Below are 25640 nucleotides of genomic sequence, written 5' to 3'. Positions count from 1 at the left end.
TCTTGTTGATGTTTCTTTGTAATTTTGGATTTCCTTAATGAAGGTTGAAATAGTTTTCCCATAAGCTTGATTAAATCTTGTTTATGTGAAAAATCAAATAATGCTCTAGGCCGTTGACGGGCCTCTCTAAACCTGTTATGGTGAGGATTTAATGTTGTTGCTTGCACGGAGTGTTGGGGTGTGTGTTCAGGTTCCTTCAGCTGTTGAATGTTGGGTTGGACGTCCAAGTGTTTGGAGAGGAGCGAGACTACAAAAATGCTATAGCGTGGATTGGTGCGCTCTCAAAAGTTTACCATAGTAGCTGTAAGCGAAGTACCTACCATATTGACAATAGGCGCCAGCCTGAACTGAAATTATTCTTTAAAACCGAATTGGAAAAAAATGGTTGGGTTTTGGTTTTGAAAAATGAAAATTTAATTCAGTTTGGTTTTTATTGAATCGAACCAAATTAATACGAATATTACTGAAAATGAATAAAATGAATGCTAATGGAATAAAAAAAAAAAATTATATAAGAACCAAATAAAATAGACTATGTCAAACTAAAATTATCAAAACTGTTATGACCATTAGATAGAGGACATGGCCTAGATTAGCTGTATGTCAATTTGCAGTCTAATTCAACTAATTATTCTTTTTTATATTGGTACACTTCCCATGCATATCTATGCAACCCCAAGGGGTTAGCACAGTTGGCTTGGAGGGGACACGAAATTCTGCCTCAGGAAGTGAGGTCTTGTGATCAAACCTTCGATGAATTTAGTAGATCCTCTAGATATCATTGTGCACTCTCAATATGAATGGGAACAGAATTGCCTTTCATTGTTACACCTGTAGCTAGCCCCTAGGAATTATCCTAAATACCCCCATTGGACAGTGTTGGGAACTTGCTCCATGCATAATTATATATCATACATCATACATAAGGGTTGCTAGGGTCAGCAAGGCCAATCCAGCTCAACTAGGTCCAATCAAGGTTAGTCAAGGCTGGGTTGGGCTGGTATGAACTTGAGATGAGATGCCCTAACGGTCCTCTGGCTGGATCAGGCTTGGGCTCAGTTAAGGGGACTTAGGGTTGGATTGAAGTTTTAAAAACCTGGCCTAGACTAGCCTAGTTGCACACATAATTGTTACTATTGTTCTCAATTTTTTTTGTTGTTTGTTATCAAGTTTAGATACTATACTTTTGATTTCCCAACCATAGTTTGGGTTGGAAAAATAGGTTTTTGGAATGTAACAAACATTAAGGTTCATGTAGGATATACAATAAGTGGGGTTTGTGAGAATTTACCAAGGTAAAAAAGATCTTCACCACATTGGAATGGGGATTCTTTCTCATGCCCTCTCACATAATGAGTTGTAGAACCTATATTGACACTCTCTCTCTTTAGAAAAACATTATTGTTATATTCTCTTAGGCTGTGTTTGGTAGCCAAGAGAAGAAAAGAAAAGAAAAAAAAAGTAAATTGGTTTAAGAATTTCTCCTTGTGCTTGGTAATTTGGCATGTACTGATCCAAGAGAAGATTCAGTTTTTGAATTTCAAAATTCTCTTTAGGAATTACAAAGTTTTCTTCAAAAAAAAAAAAAAAAAAAAAAAAAAAAAAATTTTGCCAGAAACACAAGAAAACATGAGAAAATACAAAAAACTTTTATTTTATTTTATTTTCTTCTCTTCTAATGGTAACCAAATATACAACATTTGTTTTTTAATTTTTTTTTTCTCACCATTTCATTTCTTTTTCTAGATTCTTTTTTATTTTCTTTTCTTCTCTTGGCTACCAAACATAGCCTTAAGGAAAAAAGATCCCCATGCATGATACCAGAGTGGGGATTTCTTTCCAGTCCCTCTTGCATAATGAGCCATGAGACGTACAATGGTACGATCTCTAGTCTCTCCTCAAACGTACGTTGCATTTTAAATAAATGCGGGATATAAATTAAGTGGCGTTATGAAAAATATCCTTAAGATGCTGGAGTGGGGAATTCTATTCCTCCCAGGCCCTCTCACATAATGAGTCATGAGGCTCATGCTTATACTCTCTATTCAGACAAAATGTGAATCACCACCTACCGAATGAATCCATCTTCTACCCTCTCATTAGTGAAAATTTTCACTACGTCTGAGGAAACCTCTACCCTTTTTCCTGATTACCAGGCCAAGCCCAATATCCTCAACATCTTCATTCCGTGAGGGAGTGAGACTGTATTTCCAAAAAAAAAAAAAAGAAAAAATTGGAGACTGTGAGAAGGTAGGGGAGTGACCACCCAATATCCTTTGTCCATACGTGTGTTAAAAAATCAAAAGCTCCACCATTTATTAAAGGTGGGGCTTTCTTCACCTTGTCCTCTTTTCAGCTTTTCTCATACGGGTTCCATGGCTTTTTCCAATCTCCATCACTGAAAACTTCATCCCATATTCCCATGGTTTTAACTTCACCACGAGCTTGAAGGGACAGCTCAAACTCAACCACCCCTCTTCTTTTGGCTTTTGCCTCTGGCGTTTTTATACAAGTATGATTATAATGATTATATGTACTTCCAACCAATATTAAAGAAAACATCATCTACAACTGGAGAGAACTCTTCAAGTACATAAGACATATGGACCCAAATAAATCGATGTGGGAATATAATTCCATAATTTTAATGTATCACGTATAGTTTCAACATGTCTGGCTCTATAAGTAGACAATAACTTAGGGAAAGCAATAGAAGAAGCTCTAATACAGGTTGGACTATTGGAGGGCGTAAAACAAAAACTTAAAGGATTTAAGAGGAGAGAACACCTAAAGTTTATGAAGGTGACCAAAGATTTGAATCTACATCTATTTTTAAAAGGGAATTGATGTGAGTTGACATGGTCTTAGGTCCTCTAACTTTTTGTAAGTCAGTTTACGAGGTTAAGTTTTTCCAAATCCGTGTCACAAACTAATGTAAGACTAAGTCTAAAACTCTCAATTTCTCAACAATTACTTTTCCATGCAAGTTGCATGGTATTATTAGAAAGATTAAAGAGAAGCAAAGTGTGGTATAGTATATTGGTGTTAGAAAGAACTAGAAGATGTTGGCTTCTTCATCTTTAATTAGTTCATGGTTCGTCTTTGGAACTTTATATTACTTATGACACAGACAGAAATGGCTTTCCCAAAGTAAGTCAAAAACTTTGCGTAGAAAAGGTGATCTATCTATTCCCTTAACGAAATCCTTTTATTAGAAGAAATGTGAGTGATATTATTGAGAGTGTGGATGTTCTCTCTTCTTTCCTTTACTCAAAAGAATCCAAATTCCAGTATTCTGTTAAGTATGCATATGCTTTATTGCTTTACTTTTCTTTAGGTGCTTTGCTCCTTTCTGCTTTCCCCCCCGCCTTCCCCTTGTCTCCCAAACCCATGACCTTAAAACTTGATCTTTGCTTTTAAGAAAGCATTCTCATGCTCACAAAGTTCTCTCATGGTAAAGTATGTATCCATGTATCATTTTATTCTCATAAGCCCCCTTGTGAACAATTGAACTTAGACACAGATCTTTTAAATGAGAGAGAGAGAGAGAGAGAGAGAGAGAGAGAGATGTTGATGTATGATGTCTTATATTCCGTCACAGTATAATCACAGTATAATCCAGGGAGTACTATGCAGGCGTCTCGACAGGCAAGAAGGCGGTCCTTTCATGTCTACCGAGGACGTAGGCAATCTTGCCAAACCTCGTAAATTTGTGTGTATAGTTTGTTTTTATTTTTTTCATTGTCTTCCGCATCGTTTTAGGGTTGCGTTTCTACAAGATATTGGTTCGTGGTTTGTTAATATTAGGAGTTATAGAAGTATAGTTCCACATCGGTTAGTTTAGGTCTTGATGCCTTCATGCATTTACTTGAAGAGTTCTCTTCACTAAAAAGGACCCTCCAACATGGTGGGTGAGAACATGAAATTTAGATGTTATTTATGCATGTATTTCATGAAAAAGAAATTGATAGAAGAAGCCAGGCGGTGGGGAAAGAATTCTTCCCCCCTCCGTCTCTCCAAAAGAGAATCCGATGACGTAATCACAAGAATATACATAGATGCACACATGCATGAATCTAAAAAAAAATTGTATGACTTCATAAGATTCCAACGGGAATTAAAAGAAAAGGAAGAAAAAAATTTAAAACTAAAAAAGGAAACCTTTTGAAATCATCAAAGTCTTTAGCTTGGATGAAGGAAAACTCTTTAAGGAAGCAAATGAGAAAAGTGTGTTCTGTTGGAATTTGGAAAATTACATTTGTCTTTGGACCAACCAAACATAGTCTTAAATGTCAAAGGGCATCCTTATGGAATCTAATTTAAATATATATAATTCTGATTCTTTAGGGAAAAGCAGGTCTCAGTGAAGGACTCAGGAAGGCTTAACCATTTTGAATCAAGAATATTCTATTTATTCATTTAGAAACTTTTCCACTGAATCAAGGGAAGGTAGATGAATCTTAAATTTGGAAAATAGAAAGAAACAAATGAGAAGAAGGCAGGCAGTTACGTGGGTATTCCCGAAAGGGAAATTGAAATCATATTAAAGAATACTAGGTAGTTGTTAATTACTTGTTGATTGGTACAAACAAAGGCCAGTCCCAGATATACGGTTGACCACCACCGACAATCCAACCTGCACCACATGATCAATATCTCATGAGATTGAAGAACCCACTTTGAAATTTTGTATCCCATGGACCCCACCAATCCACCCCACCCACCATTAATCATCACTAATCATCCAGTGTACGCCTATGTTGCTCATCACCATCTGACCATCTGACCATCCTTATCAGTTCAAACAGAGACTAATCTCTCTTCAAAGATGGCCGGTGTTTAGTCTCTTGTGACATTCAAATATTCAATTAGCTAGTCCCCCCACCTCCCACCTCCCAATACAAGTTACCATCCGTGAAATGGAGATGAGAATATACTTTGGACTTGATACTGGGAATACGATGTCTTAAATTTTATCTATGGTAAAAGTGGTTTTGCGTGTTAATCATTGTTATTGACGTAGGCATGATGAACCAGTGGGTCCATGCGGGGGTTTGGGGGTGTTACAGTAAATTTTTAGCAAGTTTTTTTATCTGTAAGCAAGTTGAGAGAGGTGTGAGGACGAACACTGTAACTCTATTCTCTATTGATAGTGAAACAGAATCTCATCTCATCGAGGATACAGGCAACTTTGCTAAACCTAGTAAATCTGTGTGTATTATATGATTTCTGATTCTTACTTTTTTATTCTTTTTTGTATTATTTTAGAGTTTCGTTACTACAGATACTTTTGTAAGAGAGAGGATGAAGCACAAGACATTGTATCACGTAATGGCACAAGGGTAAACTGAGATTTCCCTTTGGTGGCGATAAAAGAGTACCGCCAAAATTAAAGGTCGTATATATTCTTTACCAGTGGTAAAAAAAAAAAAAAAAAAAAAAAACACCGCGGCTAATAGGTATGTATAGAGACACATATTTTAGTAAAATCAGATTATCTTTACTTATTGAACTTAAGAGTCCTAAAAGCCAGCCCCTGGTTTCAAATGGCTATGTTTCTTGTGTGTGTAAGGGTATCAAACCAAATATAACGTGAAAAATCATTTTCCAAATGAAATATAAACACAATGAGATCAAGTTTAGGTAAATCCTCCACAATCAGAAATAATAAGATTACAATCATCTTTAGTCAATATATATATATTTTTTTTGAGAACACTTGTGCGTGTAACATTCTACGTGTACTATTTTATGTTCATGCACTATTTTATGTGTACAAATTGTACTTGTCACTTGAATGGGTGGGACTGTTTGTGTAAAAATCGTTTGTAATCATTGCACTAGTGCAGTGAGAATCGGTGAATGAGAATTCCTTAAAATGTGTGTTTAAATGCTCTCAATCGTCTAATGTTAATCGCACCTCACTGTCCATTGCAGAAGATGTGAACTTGGGGTTATTTTTCCTAATCACTCTTATCATGGCTCTACCCTCTATTGTTATTTTTTCAAATCACTCTTATCATGGCTCTACCCATTGGAATAACACAATTAAGGCCCAAAGGGAATGGTGAATGCAGTTTTTCATTAAAATCACTGCCATATGGCACGACATGCATTGTCGAGATGGTATGGGTTTTGTGATCTGTCGTTGTCTTAGAATGGGCTAACCCACTCAGTTCTCTGCTCCCTTCCAAACTATTAAAAAATCCCAATTATCACTTACCACGGGCCCACATGGCCCACCAAATTAGAGTAGAACACTAGAGATGCCGGGTCGGAATGATAAATAGTGTGCTGGTGTGTGTGTGGGACTATGGGTTGTGACAACCGTATCTCTTAGGACCTTATTTTATAATTTCTATATAGTATTAGCCAAAGCCAAAGCCAAAGCCAAACAATGTGAGTTAGGTATGGAATACATTTTTCTATTCTTTTTTTCTTTTTTAAATAAGAATAAATACTCTTCTAATCTTCTAACATAATAAAGCTTTTGTGGCATATAATGAATACTTTGTAATAGATCATTTACTAACATTTTTCTTGTTTGTCACTTGACACCATCCATGAAGATCTATGGACACTACATTAAAAGAAAGGGTAAAATTAAATAAGAAGAATAACAATTGAGAAAGAATGGGTGGGAGTGTGGGACAAGGTGAGCGTAGAGGAACCTTCATGAAGACAATAATTGTAACCAAAATCAAGCCCCCAATCACTCACACATTTGCTTTCAAGTAATCTACATAAAATCTTTAATACATCATCTCTAGATCTTCCTTTACATCAAATGGATTGGGGCACTATAATGTAAAATGTTATTGTAAGATTTTTCAATGCTTGAAAAAAATAACGTATCTAATGCACAAGGTTTTTGCATGTGTGAGGCCTGGGGGTTGAAAATTATGCAGCCTTATCCTGAGAAGATTTTTCAATATTTGATTGTCATTTATTTAACATGATAAAAATCTTTAAAATAATTAAGTGATCAAAAAGTAAAATAAGATGTACATGAGGGTATTTAATTGAAATTGGATCATTGAAAAATGGCCAAACTAGATCATTCTCTCAATATCCAACGGTCTAGATTGCTAGAACACCATTCCCCAAGGTAGAAATAGGTGGCTTGCTTAGATAGGCCGGTCTAGAGAGGGTTCTCAAAGCGGGCCTTGTTTCTCTCAAGTGGTTGGTCAAATAAGACTATAATTTTGTGGATCACTGGACCTCATCTTCTCTTGTTCATATGTCAAGTTTCATCTTAATTGAAATTGGTCAAGGGACAAAATTATGTATTAAAAAATAATAAATAAATAAAAAACCATGAAATGGATGTAGTCACAAATATATAAATAACAAATGTAGTGATGCATGAATATATATATGGGGTATCTAATTGAATTTGAGTCCACAGATTGACATGTTGTCAGCCTAGACCACTTCCGTCATATTCAATAGTCGAAATTGTAAGACCGTTACCTCCATGTGATAGGAATGGATGACCGCTCTTTGAAAACCCTCTCCAAATAACCTGGCCTAGAAACACTTTAACCTTAGGGTCAGAGTTTATGCTAAATATCTAAGTAAGCTTTAAATATTCAATAAAACGTATTACATCCTAGGTTCTTCCAAGAATCATATATGGTAGAATAAAAATACGAAATCATATCGGAGCAACAATAAATAGATATGAATATATCAAGAAAAAGAAAACAATATTGGTGAATAAGTTATACCAATGTATTTGTAAACCAAGATGAAAAATTTAATGATTCATTTGTCCAAATTTTAGGGAAATGATCTAAATATACCACATATAAAATTTTAGTTTCAAATTCAATTATTCATCCTCGCATTTAATGCCATACCCTCTTATGTATATTTATGAATTGTCATAATTTTTTTTGCTTTGTTTTGTCACTTGACAAATTTTGTTTAAACTGAACCTTGAGATGTGAGTTAGAAATCTTGGATTCACTTATTCACAAAATACAGCCTGATCTAAACTTGTCACATTGGAGAACTAGATGTCCAATGAAGAGATTCCTCATTAACATAACTAAATCTAATCCCCTTACCCCCAAGGAAAAAAAGGTAAAAAAAAAAATAAAAATTAAATCCTTAGATTATACTTGGAAAGCAAAAAACTTCTAGAAAAAAAAGAAAAGAAAAGAGCATAATAAGATAAAAACAATGATAAATTTATGTGTTTTTTTTTTTTTCAAAATTTTTCTTTTCTTGCATACCAAACATAATCTAAATTTTGCGTGCGTGTGTCACCCCAATTAAGCCTCCCGTATTAACACCATGGAGCCACCTGGCCCAGCAAAGCCAACGGGTCCGTGGCTTTGATTTTTATTGCTTGGCTTCTTTTTTTCTACAGTCGCACCGCCCAATTATACCTCCAAGGCTCCAATATTACCTTATTAAACAATCGTACCAAACTCACAAGCCGACAGCCGTCACAGCCCCCACCCACAAGCTACTGCCATCTCTATTGGCCATTTTCCCATCTACTTGGCATTCCATATGGTCCCCTTTGGCATCTCACATGACACTTGTTACCTCCCTCCCATTAAACAATGGATCTGATGACATCTTATTTCCATCTCACTCTTATTTTCTTTGAAATTTTCAACTACTGCTTGTCTGTAGTCTCTTTCATGGGCTTCTCCAAGAAAGAGAGGAAGTTATTGTTACAGAGAGCTTTCTTGCACCCAAAGTCTTCAATTCTCATAAAAAATACAAAACCCATTTTTTAATTAATGGCTAAATCTTAAGTTTACTTTCCTAAGACAATGGCTTAGTACTCTCCTCTCTTCGTTGCCTTTATTGGATAGTTCCCTCTCCTCTTTCTATCCTTCTCAACTTTACATTTTACAAAGGGGTCTATATAAGAAGACCCAGTTTGGGGGTTTGTGTAAACAGCCCAGAGCCTCAAAGCAAGTAAGAAGGGTAAGGAGCCAGCAGCTTTTGAAGAAGCCTTTCTGTCCCAAAGCAAAGAAGGATTCCCTAGCTTTAAAAGAAGTTTCCTGTAATTTCTAAGGCACACTGCATTACTACCCACTAGGCCACTTCTGGATTTTCTATAAATTTAGCCTTTTAGATTATCTCTTCCATAAGCATTCGTCTGGTTGTTGTTGTTGTTTCTGTGATCTGTCATCTCTGTTATCCTCACCTCTTAACATTATTGATCTCCTCTTGAGTGTTCAACTCTCCTACCAACCCATCAAAGACACAGGAGAGCTTCCTTTGTCTTTCTCTTTTGTCACCCATCAACCTTTCTATTCTCTTCATGCTCATTTAAAACAAAGAAGAAGTTATCCATCATCCATACAATCCTTTTCTGTTCTGCAATCTTAGTGAGACCACTTGTCCTGGCATTGTTTCTTTCCTATCAAAGTCCATCAAATAAAGGTCTCTCTGTAAGCTTTTGCCTTGAGTATTTAAGTTGTTATTAGTTCTGACTTTGTCATCCCCTCACAAAGTTTCTCTCAGACCCATCTTCTTTAAAGAGTTCAGAAGTAAATACAACATGGGTGTTGGAGGTACTCTGGAGTATTTCTCTAGCTTACTGAGCAATGGTCATAGGCATAAGAAGAAGAGGAAGCAGATGCAAACCGTGGAGCTTAAAGTCAGGATGGACTGTGAAGGCTGTGAACTCAAAGTCAAGAAAACCCTTTCTTCATTGAAAGGTATTAGATAGCTTTATCTTTCTTATTCTTTGGTTATTAATCTTTTCTGGTCATCACCCATGAGTACTGATGGGTTTGAGTTATTGTTCTTGTCTTTACAGGAGCTAAATCAGTGGATGTAAACTTGAAGCAACAGAAGGTCACTGTGACTGGGTATGTTGAACCAAACAAGGTATTGAAGAAAGCTCAGTCAACAGGGAAAAAGGCTGAGTTTTGGCCTTATGTTCCTTACAGCCTTGTTGCACATCCTTATGCAGCACAAGCTTATGATAAGAAAGCACCTCCTGGCTATGTCAGAAATGTGGAAACCCATGGAATCAGCAACCTTAGCAAACAGGAAGAGCAATACACAACCATGTTCAGTGATGAAAACCCAAATGCTTGTTCCATCATGTAGAGTTACTTTACTACTTTTCCCTTGCACTGCACAGTACCCAGCTCTGTAAAAGTTCCATATCTACTCTTTTTTATGTTTTTTTGGTGAAAATGTTATGACTGTGATATGGGTGATCAGGATTGTTTAGGGTAGGGTTTTGGGGCTGATTGGAGTAGGGTGTTAATGGTGGTGGCCATCGATGAAATGAAAGTAAATGCTATCTGTAATACAGAAATGAATAGTTAGAAATGAAATAGTTCTGGTTGTTTTTTACGAAGCGGGTTCCACTGGAAAAAGAGACATCTGTGTTTTAATCTCTCTTTTTTTTTGTCTGGGAGTGGGATGGGCTTGGCTTTTCATGTCTGACATGCAATATCTACATACTGTATAAAGAGCCCTGACATGGATGCATCCATAAGAAAGAAGTGAAAGCTGGATTTCTATAAGTACTGTGTAGCAGAAGTGTGACTAGGGGAGTTGATGCGTTAAGCCACCATTTTCAGCTAAAGGGTTTGCACTTGTCACTTGAAACTAATCCCAAGAAGCAACAAAATTTGCAGACTATTCATGGCAAGGGAGACCCATTCCTGGATTTTTTGAAGTCTTCTGTTTTGTTTTGTTTTATTTTTTTATTTAATAGGAAAAATAACAGAAAAGTATATTAAGGTGGAAGATGAGTTTGAAATATAGTTTGAGGTTGTTTCATCAATGTTGTTCTATTTTAAGCACTCTAACTAAATTGTTGTTAGGCCTTCATGTCTTAAGAATTTTAATTAAATTGTTGTTAAGTTTTACAAAAAAAATTACAGTTATACAAAAGGTGAGCCTTTTCTAGAAAAAAGGAGTAAAATAACCCAAGACCATGAAAAGTTTGTGTAAAAAAAGATTCCCAAATCCACGACATCGCTCCGACCTTTTCAAACTTTAAAGGAGACTCCATGATGTGATTTCAGAAAATTTTTCATTTTTTATTTGCTTCTTATGCAAAACCCACACTGTATTATACTCACATTGGGGCAGATAGAGGATCCCACAGCGTCTAACAATGGGACCCACAAGGAACCAGGAAAGTGATTACTGAGTTACACTTGTTATTAAGAGGAATTATCACTTCCCTCCACGAAATTATGAGAAAATATCATGTTTCTCCTACGTTTTTTTTTTTTATATGTAAATCATTAACTTCCCCTCAAATAGAAAAATTCTCTCTATCGTGCCCTGCCATTTAAAATGTCTGTTAAGTTAGTCTCTTCTTTCAAATAATCATTAAATTACCCCTAAAGAATTAAAACCCCTAAATACCCTTCATGAACTAAAACTAAAACCCCCCATTTCACAATTGATGACAAAACCCCGTTTCCTTCTTTTCTCCATTGTCAATGCAAAGACAAAGTTTTCCTTCCCAAATCCCAATGGATGGACGATGAAACTATTCAGATGCGACTTACATACCTCTCTTCCTCTCTCCCCTATTTTATTTTAAGTTATCCCAATAGGCCGTTCATTCACTTTTTGGCATTTGAAAAACTAGGTCCTAATTGATATGTCTTATTGAAATGACAAGCTATAAATCTATATGAGATATTGGGATCCGTAGTAACTTGTACTAGTTTGGAAATGTGTCCAGCAATAATTCAACAACTCCTTAAAGACCATTTTTTTGGGAAAATTATGCTTTTTATAGAGTTTATTGAAATTACATGTGGATCCAAAGTTTAAACAAATTACATCATTTTTCTATAGTTTAAAAAATTCTTATAATTAAATTCAATTCGTTAATCAACCTGAAATTGAGATTATTAGTTGATGATGTCACATTATATGATACATCTTAATACCGAAAATACCCTCATATCAAGGTGAACAAGAAACAAATCTTGGTGAACATGGAATACATGGAACAAATCTCTCTCTCTCTCTCTCTTCCTTGGTTCTTCTGCAACCTCACCTTGGTTCTTCTGCAACCTCAAATCTTGTAAGTCATTATAATTTCAAAAGCCTTATACAAATCCATGATCATTGATCTGACGAAGCTGATGTGAATGCCAGAGGCCACGATGCTCACCGGAACATTCAAGACACACGAAGATCCCATATGCTACCAAAGCCCACTGAGGGTTCTTCTGAGAGGCAGCAATTGATGTCCGATCCTGGGGAGCGATTCTCTCTGAACCGACCACGACTTTGGGGTTGGATCACAGATTTACTCATTCTTTGTGTTCTGAAGACCTCGCACGGGCTCTCCTCTCTGCCTCACCTCTCTCTCTCTTACCGCTCATTCTTCCATCTTCCATCTTCCATCTTCCATCTTCCATCTTCCATCTTCAAAATTGCTTCTTCTTCCAGGGGTTTCCCTTCTCTCATTCTCTTCCTTTGCAAAAAGAGATTCTTCTTCCATGGGTTTCCCTCCTCTTTAAATTATAACAGTTTAAATCAGAAGGGGGAAACATAGAGAGAGAGAGAGAGAGAGAGAGAGAGAGAGAGAGATGTAATCTGACAGTCGAATCTCTCTCAAAAGAGATTTTTTTTCAAAGCTATCTAGAGGTACGTTCTTCTTTTCTTTTTCCTTTTTAATTTCTGTCCCTTCTTGTCCCAATTTCAAACGACCTTAGCACCTATTTGTTGACTCAAGGAGCCTCCCAGCCTTCAATGCCCCTCGTCCTTTAAATTCCAAAATTTTTTATGGCTTTCTGTTCTTGTTCAATGTGAGATTTCAACGTGCTCCAATTAACTTAATTGACTACCCTCCCAACCCATTGTCCTATGGCGATCAACCTCTGCTCGGCCTTCGAGAGTTCTGATCTCGGGATGAGTCTCAAAATTTTGTTTTCTCATGATCTATGCCACTCAGATGCCGTTACCGTCGAAGAATATTGTGCATCTCTTTTGCATTCCAGTTTCGATTTTGATTTCGGCGTTCCCGCAAGCTTCGAACATGAACCACCATTTTCTGCTGATGAGCTTTTCTTTGACTAACAAATCCTTCATTGTCAAATTAGGGAGAAAACACAAACAATACCTCCTTCGAAACAAACCCATCAAGCTAAGCCTCCTCTTCTTCCGCCTCTGCCTCTACCTCTACCTCTACCTCTACCTCTACCTCTGTTTCCTCCCCCTTCTCCTACTGATACTACGACGATAACAGTAACGATGTTGAAGACGAGTACAAAAACCCTAAAATTGAATCTGTAATCCAACCCCTAACCGGTCCAGATGAGAAACCGTGGTCGGTTCAGGAGTTTGTAAACCAGATAAGAAGTATCCTTCTCACTTTAAATCTGCACCATCCACCTCAGCAGTGCACTAAAGGTTAATATGGTCTTTTGATATTTAAAATTAACAGCATATTCACACCGTCAATACTAAGGTGGGGACGTAATTCGTTTAAATTCTTGGATCCACGTGTAATTTCAACAAACTATAGGGGAGGGGATATAATTTTTTTTTTTGATAAGCTTGATAGATTCAATCCCTTAACACCTAACATTTCAGAAAGTTGAAAATGAGAACTCAGAATTGGCCGTGATCAATCTTGATTCCGGTGCCATTCTGAAGTGGTTGATTCTGAGGTTTGGGACCGAGTTGCTAGATTTCAGATCTAGGTAACCAATTCTAAGATTTCGATGTGAAATTGCATAAGAACAAATACGGTTTTCCAATTTATATAATGATTTGGTTAAATTTTCCCGCTAGACTATATTTTGTTTTTCCTAGGATGTTTTGTATAAGGTTTCAATATATAATTGGAGCAAGGGGGGTTTTTTTTTTTCTATAAGTAATTTGAGAGAATTGTGAAGACAAGTACTATAACGCTATTCTCTATTAATAGTGAAACAACATCTCATTTCACCGTGAATGTAGATAATTTGATTGAACCACGCTAACCCGTGTTCATCATGTTCTTATTTTTTTATTCTTTTCTGCATCATTTTAGGGTTATATTTCTACAATTGACACAAATTGATTGAACAAATAAAACAGAAATTTAAAGAACTGCAAACCTCAGACTCGAAGGCAACCCTCGAGTTGCTGTCTAAAGAAACTGTGTCGTCGTCTTCTTCTTCTTCGCCGATGGATCTCAAGAATTTGAACTAGCATCAGCGGAACCTTCAACCGAATGTGATACATGGCTGAGTGGACGACCCGGAATCACGTAGCATTGAAGGTTTCGTGAAGCGAGTTCACGTTCCCTGAGAATGAAAACACCAGAGACTTGAATTTCTAAATTTGAATCTCCCCTATCTCCAATATTGATGGGGTTTTAGTGCCATAGTATTGGATTGGGTATCGGTTATCTTTAAAATCGATACGATATTGATATGGTATTATTGGCATGGATCGGTCGTATCAAATAAATTTATCTCTCATTTTCTTAAAAATAGGTTTTATTTTTTGTACTGTTTTACTCCTTATTTTACCATTGATCAAGCGTATCATATCGTATCGGCATGATATATATCGATATTGTAGATAAAGATATCAATACCTCAATTTTGGAGATATTTAGATGGGCATCCTATAAATCTGTAAGCCCATTATAACAAAATTCAGGAGTCAGGGGTCAGGAGTCTAGTTAGTAAGTATGCGTATAATATGGGTATCTGAACGTATTATATACGTATTGGCTTTCAGTTCCAAATGAACCCAATGAGCCTTAATGTGGTCTTAAGATACATAAGCATTGGTTTAAGAAACCAACCCAAATTCACTGTTCCCCTTCTCATTTTGTCCCAAAGTCTGACCTCTCTCTCTCTCTCTCTCTCTCTAGAGAAGTCTTCAAACCTGCAGAACACATTTTTTCTGAAAAGACTTAATCAGGAGGCACATTTTGATCCCTCATTCGCATCTGTTATGATCTGTTTGTCACAATCTCTTTGGTTGCCTCCTCGGCTTTTTAGAGTTGTTATCCAAGGCTCTTTAAACATGGAGTAATATTTACAATTAAAACATCTGGACAAAACTACTTGTGTTCGGAATTTATATATATATATGGAATCTCAAGTTTTTGATACAAATGACTTTTCTTTATGTAGATTCCATGTGTATGGATCAAATCGTATAAGAATGGTTCTTGTATGAGAATTTGATCTGCTCTCTTAATAATAGGACTCTCAAGAACAGTAACACAATGGCTAGGAATTGATCTCATAAATCAATAACTCAGATCATATGTTTTTTTTTTTTTTTTTTTNAGTTCAGGAGTAAATACAACATGGGTGTTGGAGGTACTCTGGAGTATTTCTCTAGCTTACTAAGCAATGGTCATAGGCATAAGAAGAAGAGGAAGCAGATGCAAACTGTGGAGCTTAAAGTCAGGATGGACTGTGAAGGCTGTGAACTCAAAGTCAAGAAAACCCTGTCTTCATTGAAAGGTATTAGATAGCTTTATCTTTCTTATTCTTTGGTTATTAATCTTTTCTGGTCATTACCCATGAGTACTGATGGGTTTGAGTTATTGTTCTTGTCTTTACAGGAGCTAAATCGGTGGATGTAAACTTGAAGCAACAGAAGGTCACTGTGACTGGGTATGTTGAACCAAACAAGGTATTGAAGAAAGCTCAGTCAACAGGGAAAAAGGCTGAGTTTTGGCCTTATGTTCCTTACAGCCTTGTTGCACATCCTTATGCAGCACAAGCTTATGATAAGAAAGCACCTCCTGGCTATGTCAGAAATGTGGAGACCCATGGAATCAGCAACCTTAGCAAACAGGAAGAGCAATACACAACCATGTTCAGTGATGAAAACCCAAATGCTTGTTCCATCATGTAGAGTTCTTTACTTCTTTTCCCTTGCACTGCACAGTACCCAGCTCTGTAAAAGTTCCATATCTACTCTTTTTTATGTTTTTTTTTGGTGAAAATGTTATGACTGTGATATGGGTGATCAGGATTGTTTGGGGTAGGGTTTTGGGGCTGATTGGAGTAGGGTGTTAATGGTGGTGGACATCGATGACATGAAAGTAAATGCTATCTGTAATACAGAAATGAATAGTTAGAAATGAAATAGTTCTGGTTGTTTTTTACGAAGCGGGTTCCACTGGAAAAAGAGACATCTGTGTTTTAATCTCTCTTTTTTTTTGTCTGGGAGTGGGATGGGCATGGTTTTTCATGTCTGACATGCAATATCTACATACTGTATAAAGAGCCCTGACATGGATGCATCCATAAGAAAGAAGTGAAAGCTGGATTTCTATTAGTACTGTGTAGCAGAAGTGTGACTATAGGAGTTGATGCGTTAAGCCACCATTTTCAGCTAAAGGGTTTGCACTTGTCACTTGAAACTAATCCCAAGAAGCAACAAAATTTGCAGACTATTCATGGCAAGGGAGACCCATTCCTGGATTTTTTGAAGTCTACTGTTTTGTTTTGTTTTGTTTTATTTTTTTATTTAATAGGAAAAATAACAGAAAAATATATTAAGGTGGAAGATGAGTTTGAAATATAGTTTGAGGTTGTTTCATCAATGTTGTTCTATTTTAAGAACTCTAACTAAATTGTTGTTAGGCCTTCATGTCTTAAGAATTTTAATTAAATTGTTGTTAAGTTTTACAAAAAAAATTACAGTTATACAAAAGGTAGGTGAGCCTTTTCTAGAAAAAAGGAGTAAATTAACCCAAGGCCATGAAAAGTTTGTGTAAAAAAAGATTTCCCAAATCTACGACATCGCTCCAAATCTCGTCCATTTGCAATCCTCCTTCCCACCTTTTCAAACTTTAAAGGAGACACCATGATGTGATTTCAGAAAATTTTTCATTTTTTATTTGCTTCTTATGCAAAACCCACACTGTATTATACCCACATTTGGGCAGATAGAGGATCCCACAGCATCTAACAATGGGACCCACGAGGAGCCAGGAAAGTGATTACTGAGTTACACTTGTTATTGAGAGGAATTATCACTTCCCTCCACTAAATTATGAGAAAATATCATGTTTCTCCTACGTTTTTTTTTTTTATATATAAATCATTAACTTCCCCTCAAATAGAAAAATTCTCTCTACGTGCCCTGCCATTTAAAATGTCTGTTAAGTTAGTCTCTTCTTTCATATAAAATTACCCCTAAAGAATTAAAACCCCTAAATACCCTTCATGAACTAAAACTAAAACCCCCCATTTCACAATTGATGACAAAACCCCGTTTCCTTCTTTTCTCCATTGTCAATGCAAAGACAAAGTTTTCCTTCCCAAATCCCAATGGATGGACGATGAAACTATTCAGATGCGACTTACATACCTCTCCTCCTCTCTCCCCTATTTTAAGTTATCCCAATAGGCCGTTCATTCACTTTTTGGCATTTGAAAAACTAGGTCCTAATTGATATGTCTTATTGAAATGACAAGCTATAAATCTATATGAGATATTGGGACCCGTAGTAACTTGTACTAGTTTGGAAATGTATCCAGCAATAATTCAACAACTCCTTAAAGACCATTTTTTTGGGGAAATTATGCCTTTTATGGAGTTTATTGAAATTACATGTGGACCTAAGGTTTAAACAAATTACGCCATTTTTCTATAGTTTAAAAAATTCTTATAATTAAATCCAATTCGTTAATCAACCTGAAATTGAGATTATTAGTTGATGATGTCACATTATATGATACATCTTAATACCGAAAATACCCTCATATCAAGGTGAACTTATTAATACACCCTTCCCAAAGGAAGAAACAAAAGAACTTTATATTTGGTTCTTCTGCAACCTTATGCTTCTGCAACCTCAACTTGGTTCTTCTGCAACCTCAAATCTTGTAAGTCATTATTATTTCAAAATCCTTATACAAATCCATGGTCACTGATCTGACGAAGCTGATGTGAATGCCAGAGGCCACGATGCTCACCGGAACATTCAAGACACATGAAGATCCCATATGCTACCAAAGCCCACTGAGGGTTCTTCTGAGAGGCAGCAATTGATGTCCGATCCTGGGGAGCGATTCTCTCTGAACCGACCACGACTTTGGGGTTGGATCACAGATTTACTCATTATCTGTGTTCTGAAGACCTCGCACGGGCTCTCCTCTCTGCCTTACCTCTCTCTCTCTCTCTTACCGCTCATTCTTTCTCCTCCAATTTCTACTTCCATCTACCATCTTCCATCTTCCATCTTCAAAATTGCTTCTTCTTCCAGGGGTTTACCTTCTCTCATTCTCTTCCTTTGCAAAAAGAGATTCTTCTTCCATGGGTTTCCCTTCTGTTTAAATTATAACAGTCTAAATCGGAAGGGGGAAACATAGAGAGAGAGAGAGAGATGTAATCTGACAGTCGAATCTCTCTCAAAAGAGATTTATTTTCAAAGCTATCTAAAGGTACGTTCTCCTTTTCTTTTGCTCTTTTTAATTTCTGTCCCTTCTTGTCCCAATTTCAAACGACCTTAGCACCTATTTGATGACTAAAGGAGAACTTACCTTTAGATAGCATTATTGGCACGGATCGGTCGTGCCAAATAAATTTATCTCTCATTTTCTTAAAAGCAGGTTTTATTTTTGTACTGTTTTACCCCTTATTTTACCATTGATCAAGCGTTTCATATCGTATCGGCATGAGATATATATCGATATTGTAGATAAAGATATCAATACCTCAATTTTGGAGATTTTTAGATGGGCCTACTATAAATCTGCAAGCCCATGATTACAAAATTCAGGAGTCAGGGGTCAGGAGACTCAGGACTCAGGAGTCAGGAGTCTCGTTAGTAAGTACGCATATAATATGCGTATCTGAAAGTATTATACACGTATTAGGACTCAGGACTCAGGAGACCTCGGCTTTCAGTTCCAAATGAACCGAAGGAGCCTTAATGTGGTCTTAAGATACCTAAGCATTGGTTTAAGAAACCAACCCAAATTCACTCTTCCCCTTCTCATTTTGTCCCAAAGTCTGACCTCTCTCTCTCTCTCTCTCTCTAGAGAAGTCTTCAAACCTGCAGAACACATTTTTTCTGAAAAAACTTAATCAGGAGGCACATTTTGATCCCTCATTCGCATCTGTTATGATCTGTTTGTCACAATCTCTTTGGTTGCCTCCTCGGCTTTTTAGAGTTGTTATCCAAGGCTCTATAAACATGGAGTAATATTTACAATTAAAACATCTGGACAAAACTACTTGTGATTGGAATTTATATATATATATATATATATATATATTTATATGGAATCTCAAGTTTTTGATACAAATGACTTTTCTTTATGTAGATTCCATGTGTATGGATCAAATGGTATAAGAATGGTTCTTGTATGAGAATTTGATCTGCTCTCTTGATAATAGGACTCTCAAGAACAGTAACACAATGGCTAGGAATTGATCTCAGAAATCAATAACTCAGATCATTTAAATTTTTTTTAATTAAAATATCAATTGAGGAGGAGAATATCAACACATACACTGGTGTAATGTGCTACGTCTTCGGGCGAAGAAGAAGAAGATGATTCATTATGTTAGAAGAAAGATTATAGTAGAGATCTTTAAAAAACACCCAAACTCGCGGCAAGAATATTCTCCAAAAACCCTGACACTAGAAACCCCAAATCTCTCTCTCTCTCTAGGCTCAATGTCCGCATTGTGTGTTTGGGAAATTAGTACTGATTAATATAGACCAAGGGTTGATTCAAGGTTTATGTATACTTGAAGTTTCTGTCATTACTCATTAGCGCAAATGTTCTTACAATAATATATATATTTTTTTTCAATGAAAACTTATTCGTTCAAACATGGTGAGCTCATTATTTGAATACATGATTTTGCCAATCACAAAGTGAAATTGGGTCAAATTGTTATATGTGGTGGCCTTTTAGGGAGTCTGCAATTTTATTCAACTCATTAGGAACTCTGGACAAAATGGAAATTGCATTCCTAAATATATCTGGACAAATGAATGATATCATCTATCAAAGTTTGCAGTGCTATAGGATGACCAATTACTTTGAGCCGTAAGACCAAAGCTCTTTTGTAGTCTGTCCCCACCACAATCTTCTCAATATTGTTGATTAATAGTGCTTCTAACGTTCCATTACGCATTGCCATAGCTAGAAGAATACAAGAGAAAGCTGCAAGTTCAAATTTTGCTAAACAAATCCATCTAGAATGGTCTTTGCATGACCATGATCCCGAGGCCACCCTTGTGTTGAAAAACATATTTGATGAGGTTTCCAAGATTTCGCCACACCTGTGACAAATCAGATCAATAGGAACATTCTTTGAATCAACAGACATGTGGGAGAGAATCTGAATCCTAACACGTGTAATTCATTGCCATTTTAAAAGTACACATAGATGCATACGATCTGAAAGAAGAAGAAAAAGTGCATCCAACCCTAATTGCACTTGAATGATGGAAATGGATATATAAGTAAGTACATTTTGACGAGTGTGGATCAGGATCATCAGGTTCTTCTACGAGAATTATTCTCGTACAATCTGATCCGCATATATAGAATTCACCATATGATTTTTTTTTTGATGAATTTCATTTATATAGATGAGTCCCGTACGTATAACCTGATCCACTCTCAATTTTTACAAGTCCGGATTAGCTTCTCGTACAAGGAGCAAAACTTTTCCATGGAGCACCCTTGAGAAACGGTTGCGAAGAAGAGGCGGGGCTCCATTGTTGAGTTTTGATGGCTTGAGGTGGAAGGAATAGAGAGGGAGAGAAGGAGAGGAGGAGCGGAGGAGAGGAGAGTTGGAGAGGAGTGGAGGAGCGGCCATGGAACCAAAACTAACACAACCGATGGATAGATATGATCCAAACTGTTAAACATCAGTGTTTTGTGTTTCTTTCACCATTGTCGAGCCTAACCCACCCCACCCTTCAAGGAGGAAAAGGAAACCCACTCCACTCGACTCCCTACTTCGACCAGTTCCTTCTTTAATTACATCCATTGATCGATATCTCATATTTCCTTGCATCTCTCTCTCTAACCTCTCTCTCTCTAACATCCATAATATCCTTTATTTTAGGTCTTTGCCTTTATTTTAGGTCTTTGTTCTCCTCTTTCCTTTTATGTTTTCTTCTCCTTCGTCAAATTATCCTAAAAATTGTCAATTCTCTCTCTTCTGTCTCCTGTTTTTGTCTGTCATTGCCTGTTCTTCCAACAAAGCTATCTTTTCTTAGATTTAAAAACCTGAATATGGGTCGTGTTAAACTCCAGATTAAGAGAATAGAAAACAACACCAATCGACAGGTTACTTTCTCCAAGCGTAGGAATGGACTCATTAAAAAAGCTTATGAGCTCTCTATCCTTTGTGACATTGATATTGCTCTCATCATGTTCTCTCCCTCCGGTCGCCTTAGTCATTTCTCCGGCAAAAAGAGGTTCACATTCCTCTTCCCATCTGTCTTATCATGGTTTTTCTTTACTACGTGGGTCTATTTGATTTATCTCTCGTTGTGTCTGGGTTTCATGCGAAACCATTAATCCCACATTGGGTGTGGAGGCTTATAAAGACTTGGACACCCTTTTTTTGAAGGCTAACTTTTAAGAACGAGGTCTACCAAACTCTCAAAAACTCGTGACTCTCTCTCTCTAGGCTTGATGCATGTAGTCTCTATTGATCAATTGGATTTAACTTTTTTTTCTCTTTTCCTTTTTGGGTTTCAATTAGGATTGAAGATGTGCTTACCAGATACATAAATCTCCCTGACCATGACACAGGAGGGTATGATTCTTTATTCCAATGGCACTTTTGTTTGTTTTAATCTCTCTCTCTCTCTCTCTCTCTCTCTCTCTCTCTATAATATTTATGTTCTTATCTGGGTTTTGTTTGATTATCAGGACAGTTCAAAAACGAGAGGTAATTAAATTAAAAAACCAATTAACTTGGATTTACTTTGTTTATCTCAATCGTTGCTTATATATCTAAGTGAATTCACATAAGTATCATATGGATACAGGATTTGATCAGGACCTTAAAGAAACTCAAGAGTGAAAACGATGTGGCTCTCCAACTAGCCAAGTTTGTTCTTCCTTTCTCTCCCTTAAATGGTTCTTAATTTTTATTTTTATTTTTTTTCATATTTGAATTAAATTCTAATGAAGATACATTCTCTTTTTGATCCGTGAACTATGGTTTGAATCAGTCCTGGGGCTGTTAACTCTAACGTGGAGGTAAAATACATATCTTATCATCTAATTAAAATCCCATTTCATCTCTTTAAGTTTGATTAATATTTTGATATTGATTACTACAAATGTAATGATTTGTTTTCTAGGAACTCCAACAAGAAATTAGTAGATTCCAACAACAACTTCAAATGGCTGAGGAACAATTAAGGTGATAATAGAAAAGGGAAAACTAGATCATTTAATATTTAATTACCCTTTAAAGTGTACCACTTTAGTAACTTATTAGCTTCCTTAATTTAATTTTATTGAAATCAAGGATTTTTGAGCCGGACCCACTAAAGCTCACATCAATGGGAGAACTTGAATCATCTGAGAGGCAGCTTATGGATGCATTGTCACGTGTTACACAAAGAAAGGTTGAGGCAGACCCTAATCTCTCTCTCTCTATATATATATAGCTTGATCAGCATCTCAATCTCAAGCCATTTGTCTTAATTTTTTTTTTTTTGGGTGCAGAGATATCTGCTAGGTAACCACCTATCGTCTTATGATCAATCCAATATCCAGGTGAGTAAAAAGAACAAGTATTAAAGTAATAAAGAAGGAAATAAAAATAGCTGGATGGATGAATCCCTATTACATTACACAAGAAAGGAAAAGGAATGACCATAACATCAGAGTATTATTTTTCTTGTTTATTAATTTTCTTGTATGTTTTGATCATGTGGGTCTTATGTGGATGATACTATTCATCATACTGCTATTGGTCTGTCATGCATATTTATTCCCACACTGGTGTCTTAGAACCCCTCTCCTTAAGATAAAATTCTCTTGTTCATTTTTTGTTCCTTTTTGCTAATTTTTTTTCCCACTAATGATATGATCCTATGATTCGATTTTGGGTTCATCATTAATTCTTCACACTTCATTGTTTATATATCTATGGTGATGAGATTATTTCTTCACCATGGGTAGAAGAAAACTCAGTTTTTTAACCTTTTGAATGAATGCAGATGTATTTGGATTCTCAAGAGGGGATGCCCACATCATTTGAGAATGAGGTTGTAGGTTGGTTGCCTGAGAATGCACACCAACCTAACCAAATTTTCCTGGGATCTGACTCTTTGGTTCCTTTAAGGTAAGTTTTTATGTGTTTTTTACCATGATATAGACAAAAAAAAAAGGCAAGTTTTTATGTTAAATTTCTCTGAGATCTTGGTGTGAAAATCGTCTGCAGCCATTGCACCAGTGTTGTGAGGTGCAGGGATCACTGCAGACAATTTGAACCCGAGATCTTGGGCTTTTAACTCCAGCCCAAGCCCAGTAAGGAATGTGATGTGATTGGGACTTTGGGCTATAAATTTGCAGGGATCAGTCATCCTCAATATATGACACATTGTCTCACGGAACAAGCTTAAATGTGGACCCACGAGGCATGGGAGATTGCAATGTCAGCAGTGCAAGCGATGGGACTCTTCCATCTTGGCCCCAGGGTTACACATCCAGTGATCTTCTCTCTGCTCTCATGCCACCTTCTTACCCTCTACTTCAGGTCTCTCTCTCTCTCTCTCTCTCTCTCATCATGATGGATCATAGGCCACAAGTATCAGTTAGTCATACTACTACGCTAGTATAGATTGTGTACCTGATGGCTTACTTGTAGACGTCAATTAATCTTGATGCCAACAGGGAATGGCGGGCCCAGATATGCAATCAATAATGCCACGTGAGCAGGTGGAGAACCCACCGAGTTGTTCACATGTACAAGCAACTCAAGAGGGTGGTGCTAGTTATGAGTTATGAGATCAACGTCTCCCACAGCTTAAGGTTGAATCTAATTAAGCTTTAGTTTGCCGTTGCCGGAGAAGAAGAGCTTTGGTAGCAGTACTGTAGCTCAGGGATGGATCAGTGGCTCTGCGCTATGATGCACCTAGGACTGAGGAGGAGAATGAAACCAAGTGAAAAGCCCATATAGTTGGATATAGAATATTAATTTACGCCCCCTTTGAATTGGGACACATTTTGATAATAGAATCACGAAACAGCTCATTTACTGTAATGTCCTTAATTAAATTAAAAACTTGAAGAGAAAAATATTGTCCATATCATCCTTTTGGCATACAGAAAGTAACCCTTGGCGAACAACAGTTGCCTAGCACAGTTGGTTAGGAAGTGCTTGTCGAAGCAGTCTTCCGTACGATTGACACGCCGTTGTTCAAGTCCCCCACCCCTTTCTTTCCATGAATTTGGATGCCTTGTTAGGACTGTCATCCTAGTTGGCCCATGGGCAATTGATAGAAATTGTCCCCAAAATAATAAAAAGTCACACTTACATGGATCTAACAATTCGATTTCAATTGCCATGGGTTTTCATTCATGGTTTTAGGTATTAGGCAAGGATGTTAAATCGTTCTATACGATGTAAACTGATCAATTCAGTGCAAGATTTTTTGGATAAAATAAATATCGAATTGTTTAATTAACAGTTTTGATTTAAACAATCTTAGTTTAAGTGGTTCGATTTCGATTTTATTAGGTTTTCTTATTTTTATTTAAATAGTTATTATTATTATTATTAATTGAAATGGATGTAAATTTAATATTGAATTGGTGGACGCATTTTGTTCATACCTTTGAAAATATTGGGCTAGGGTTTGCCATGGAGTGATACATCGATCAAGGCAGTGTGAGTTAGCCAAGTGTCCAACATATCACCCTAGATTTTTTTATTTTTTTTGATTAATACATATCACCCTAGAAACCAGAGACAATTTCTGGCTAAATTTTATAGGACAGGCTATGAGTGGGCTTCATATTTGGGCCATATTAAATCTTATGGACCAGGCTGGTGTTTGGTTGCTATTTCTACTGATTAGGTGTGGCCTAACAAATTTCAGCTCCATGATAGGCCCCGCCCCTTCCTTTTTTTCTATTTTTTATTGGGAGGGTTCCCCAACCTAGGGGTATCAAAATCTGGCTTGCACTGTAGGCCCTACTGGAACCAACCGGTTAAAGGTTGAAACCAGACTGGTCAGTTAGTTAATAGTCTGATGCGGGCATAGACTAATTATTATTCAAGCATTCACAATGTTGACACCCCTGCTATACTGCCAGTGTAGGATGAATCTCCCGCACCACAATGACATTGCAAGACGCTATCGTTAGTAAGAATCATTCCCACAAAAAGAAATTTTTTAAAAGAAAATTCAAATGTGTTGAACTAGGCCAAATTTAAACCCACGTCACTTAATCCAAATCAGCATGATACAAGCAAGAGATGTGGTACACGTAAGCCAAAAATCCTATGTAATAGACTACGTCAAATCAAATGGGCTAAAATAGCACCAACTTGAGCCCACGTCACGTAAACGTAACCAACTTACACAAGCAAGAAATTTTTAAGCTACACGTAAGCCAAAATGCCCAAGTAAATGTTACTAACTTTTCAATTGAAACTTGAGAGGTAGTCTCTTTTTTTTTTTTTATCTTTGGTGAAACCTGAGATAGTCT

General features: G+C 36.6%; 3 protein-coding genes across 3 annotated transcripts; all 3 read left to right on the top strand.

The window, feature by feature from the left end:
* The first annotated feature begins 8906 nt into the window (after positions 1–8906).
* Positions 8907–16091, top strand: LOC122073300 (heavy metal-associated isoprenylated plant protein 23-like). Its single transcript, XM_042637859.1, has 3 exons — positions 8907–9511; positions 15260–15437; positions 15539–16091. Exons 2-3 carry the CDS (start codon positions 15278–15280, stop codon positions 15832–15834), a joined length of 456 nt encoding a protein of 151 aa, XP_042493793.1. The 5' UTR covers positions 8907–9511; positions 15260–15277; the 3' UTR covers positions 15835–16091.
* On the top strand, positions 9505–10342 carry LOC122073299 (heavy metal-associated isoprenylated plant protein 23-like). The gene is made up of 2 exons (XM_042637858.1): positions 9505–9689; positions 9791–10342. The coding sequence occupies exons 1-2, from the start codon at positions 9530–9532 to the stop codon at positions 10084–10086; spliced, it is 456 nt and encodes a 151-aa protein (XP_042493792.1). The 5' UTR covers positions 9505–9529; the 3' UTR covers positions 10087–10342.
* Positions 16092–20016: 3925 nt separating the features above from the next.
* On the top strand, positions 20017–24364 carry LOC122073551 (agamous-like MADS-box protein AGL104). The gene is made up of 11 exons (XM_042638140.1): positions 20017–21379; positions 21670–21723; positions 21840–21858; positions 21959–22020; positions 22145–22172; positions 22277–22338; positions 22447–22546; positions 22647–22697; positions 23144–23268; positions 23499–23682; positions 23820–24364. Exons 1-11 carry the CDS (start codon positions 21195–21197, stop codon positions 23931–23933), a joined length of 984 nt encoding a protein of 327 aa, XP_042494074.1. The 5' UTR covers positions 20017–21194; the 3' UTR covers positions 23934–24364.
* Positions 24365–25640: the final 1276 nt, after the last annotated feature.

Source organism: Macadamia integrifolia, chromosome 3 (genome assembly GCF_013358625.1).
Source record: "Macadamia integrifolia cultivar HAES 741 chromosome 3, SCU_Mint_v3, whole genome shotgun sequence".
In the NCBI taxonomy this organism is placed as follows: domain Eukaryota; kingdom Viridiplantae; phylum Streptophyta; class Magnoliopsida; order Proteales; family Proteaceae; genus Macadamia; species Macadamia integrifolia.
The sequence above is the reverse complement of the archived record's forward strand: the minus strand, read 5'-3'. Positions and strand labels throughout refer to the sequence as shown.

What these genes read in the sequence shown, in the direction of transcription:
- LOC122073551 (XM_042638140.1), top strand. Translation starts at nt 21,195, where the DNA reads ATGGGTCGTGTTAAACTCCAGATTAAGAGAATAGAAAACAACACCAAT. An exon ending in CTGTTAACTCTAACGTGGAG is followed by an intron (nt 22,173 to 22,276) that starts GTAAAATACATA and finishes TTTGTTTTCTAG; the next exon opens with GAACTCCAACAAGAAATTAG. An exon ending in CACGTGTTACACAAAGAAAG is followed by an intron (nt 22,547 to 22,646) that starts GTTGAGGCAGAC and finishes TTTTGGGTGCAG; the next exon opens with AGATATCTGCTAGGTAACCA.
- LOC122073299 (XM_042637858.1), top strand. Translation starts at nt 9,530, where the DNA reads ATGGGTGTTGGAGGTACTCTGGAGTATTTCTCTAGCTTACTGAGCAAT. An exon ending in AACCCTTTCTTCATTGAAAG is followed by an intron (nt 9,690 to 9,790) that starts GTATTAGATAGC and finishes TTGTCTTTACAG; the next exon opens with GAGCTAAATCAGTGGATGTA.
- LOC122073300 (XM_042637859.1), top strand. Translation starts at nt 15,278, where the DNA reads ATGGGTGTTGGAGGTACTCTGGAGTATTTCTCTAGCTTACTAAGCAAT. An exon ending in AACCCTGTCTTCATTGAAAG is followed by an intron (nt 15,438 to 15,538) that starts GTATTAGATAGC and finishes TTGTCTTTACAG; the next exon opens with GAGCTAAATCGGTGGATGTA.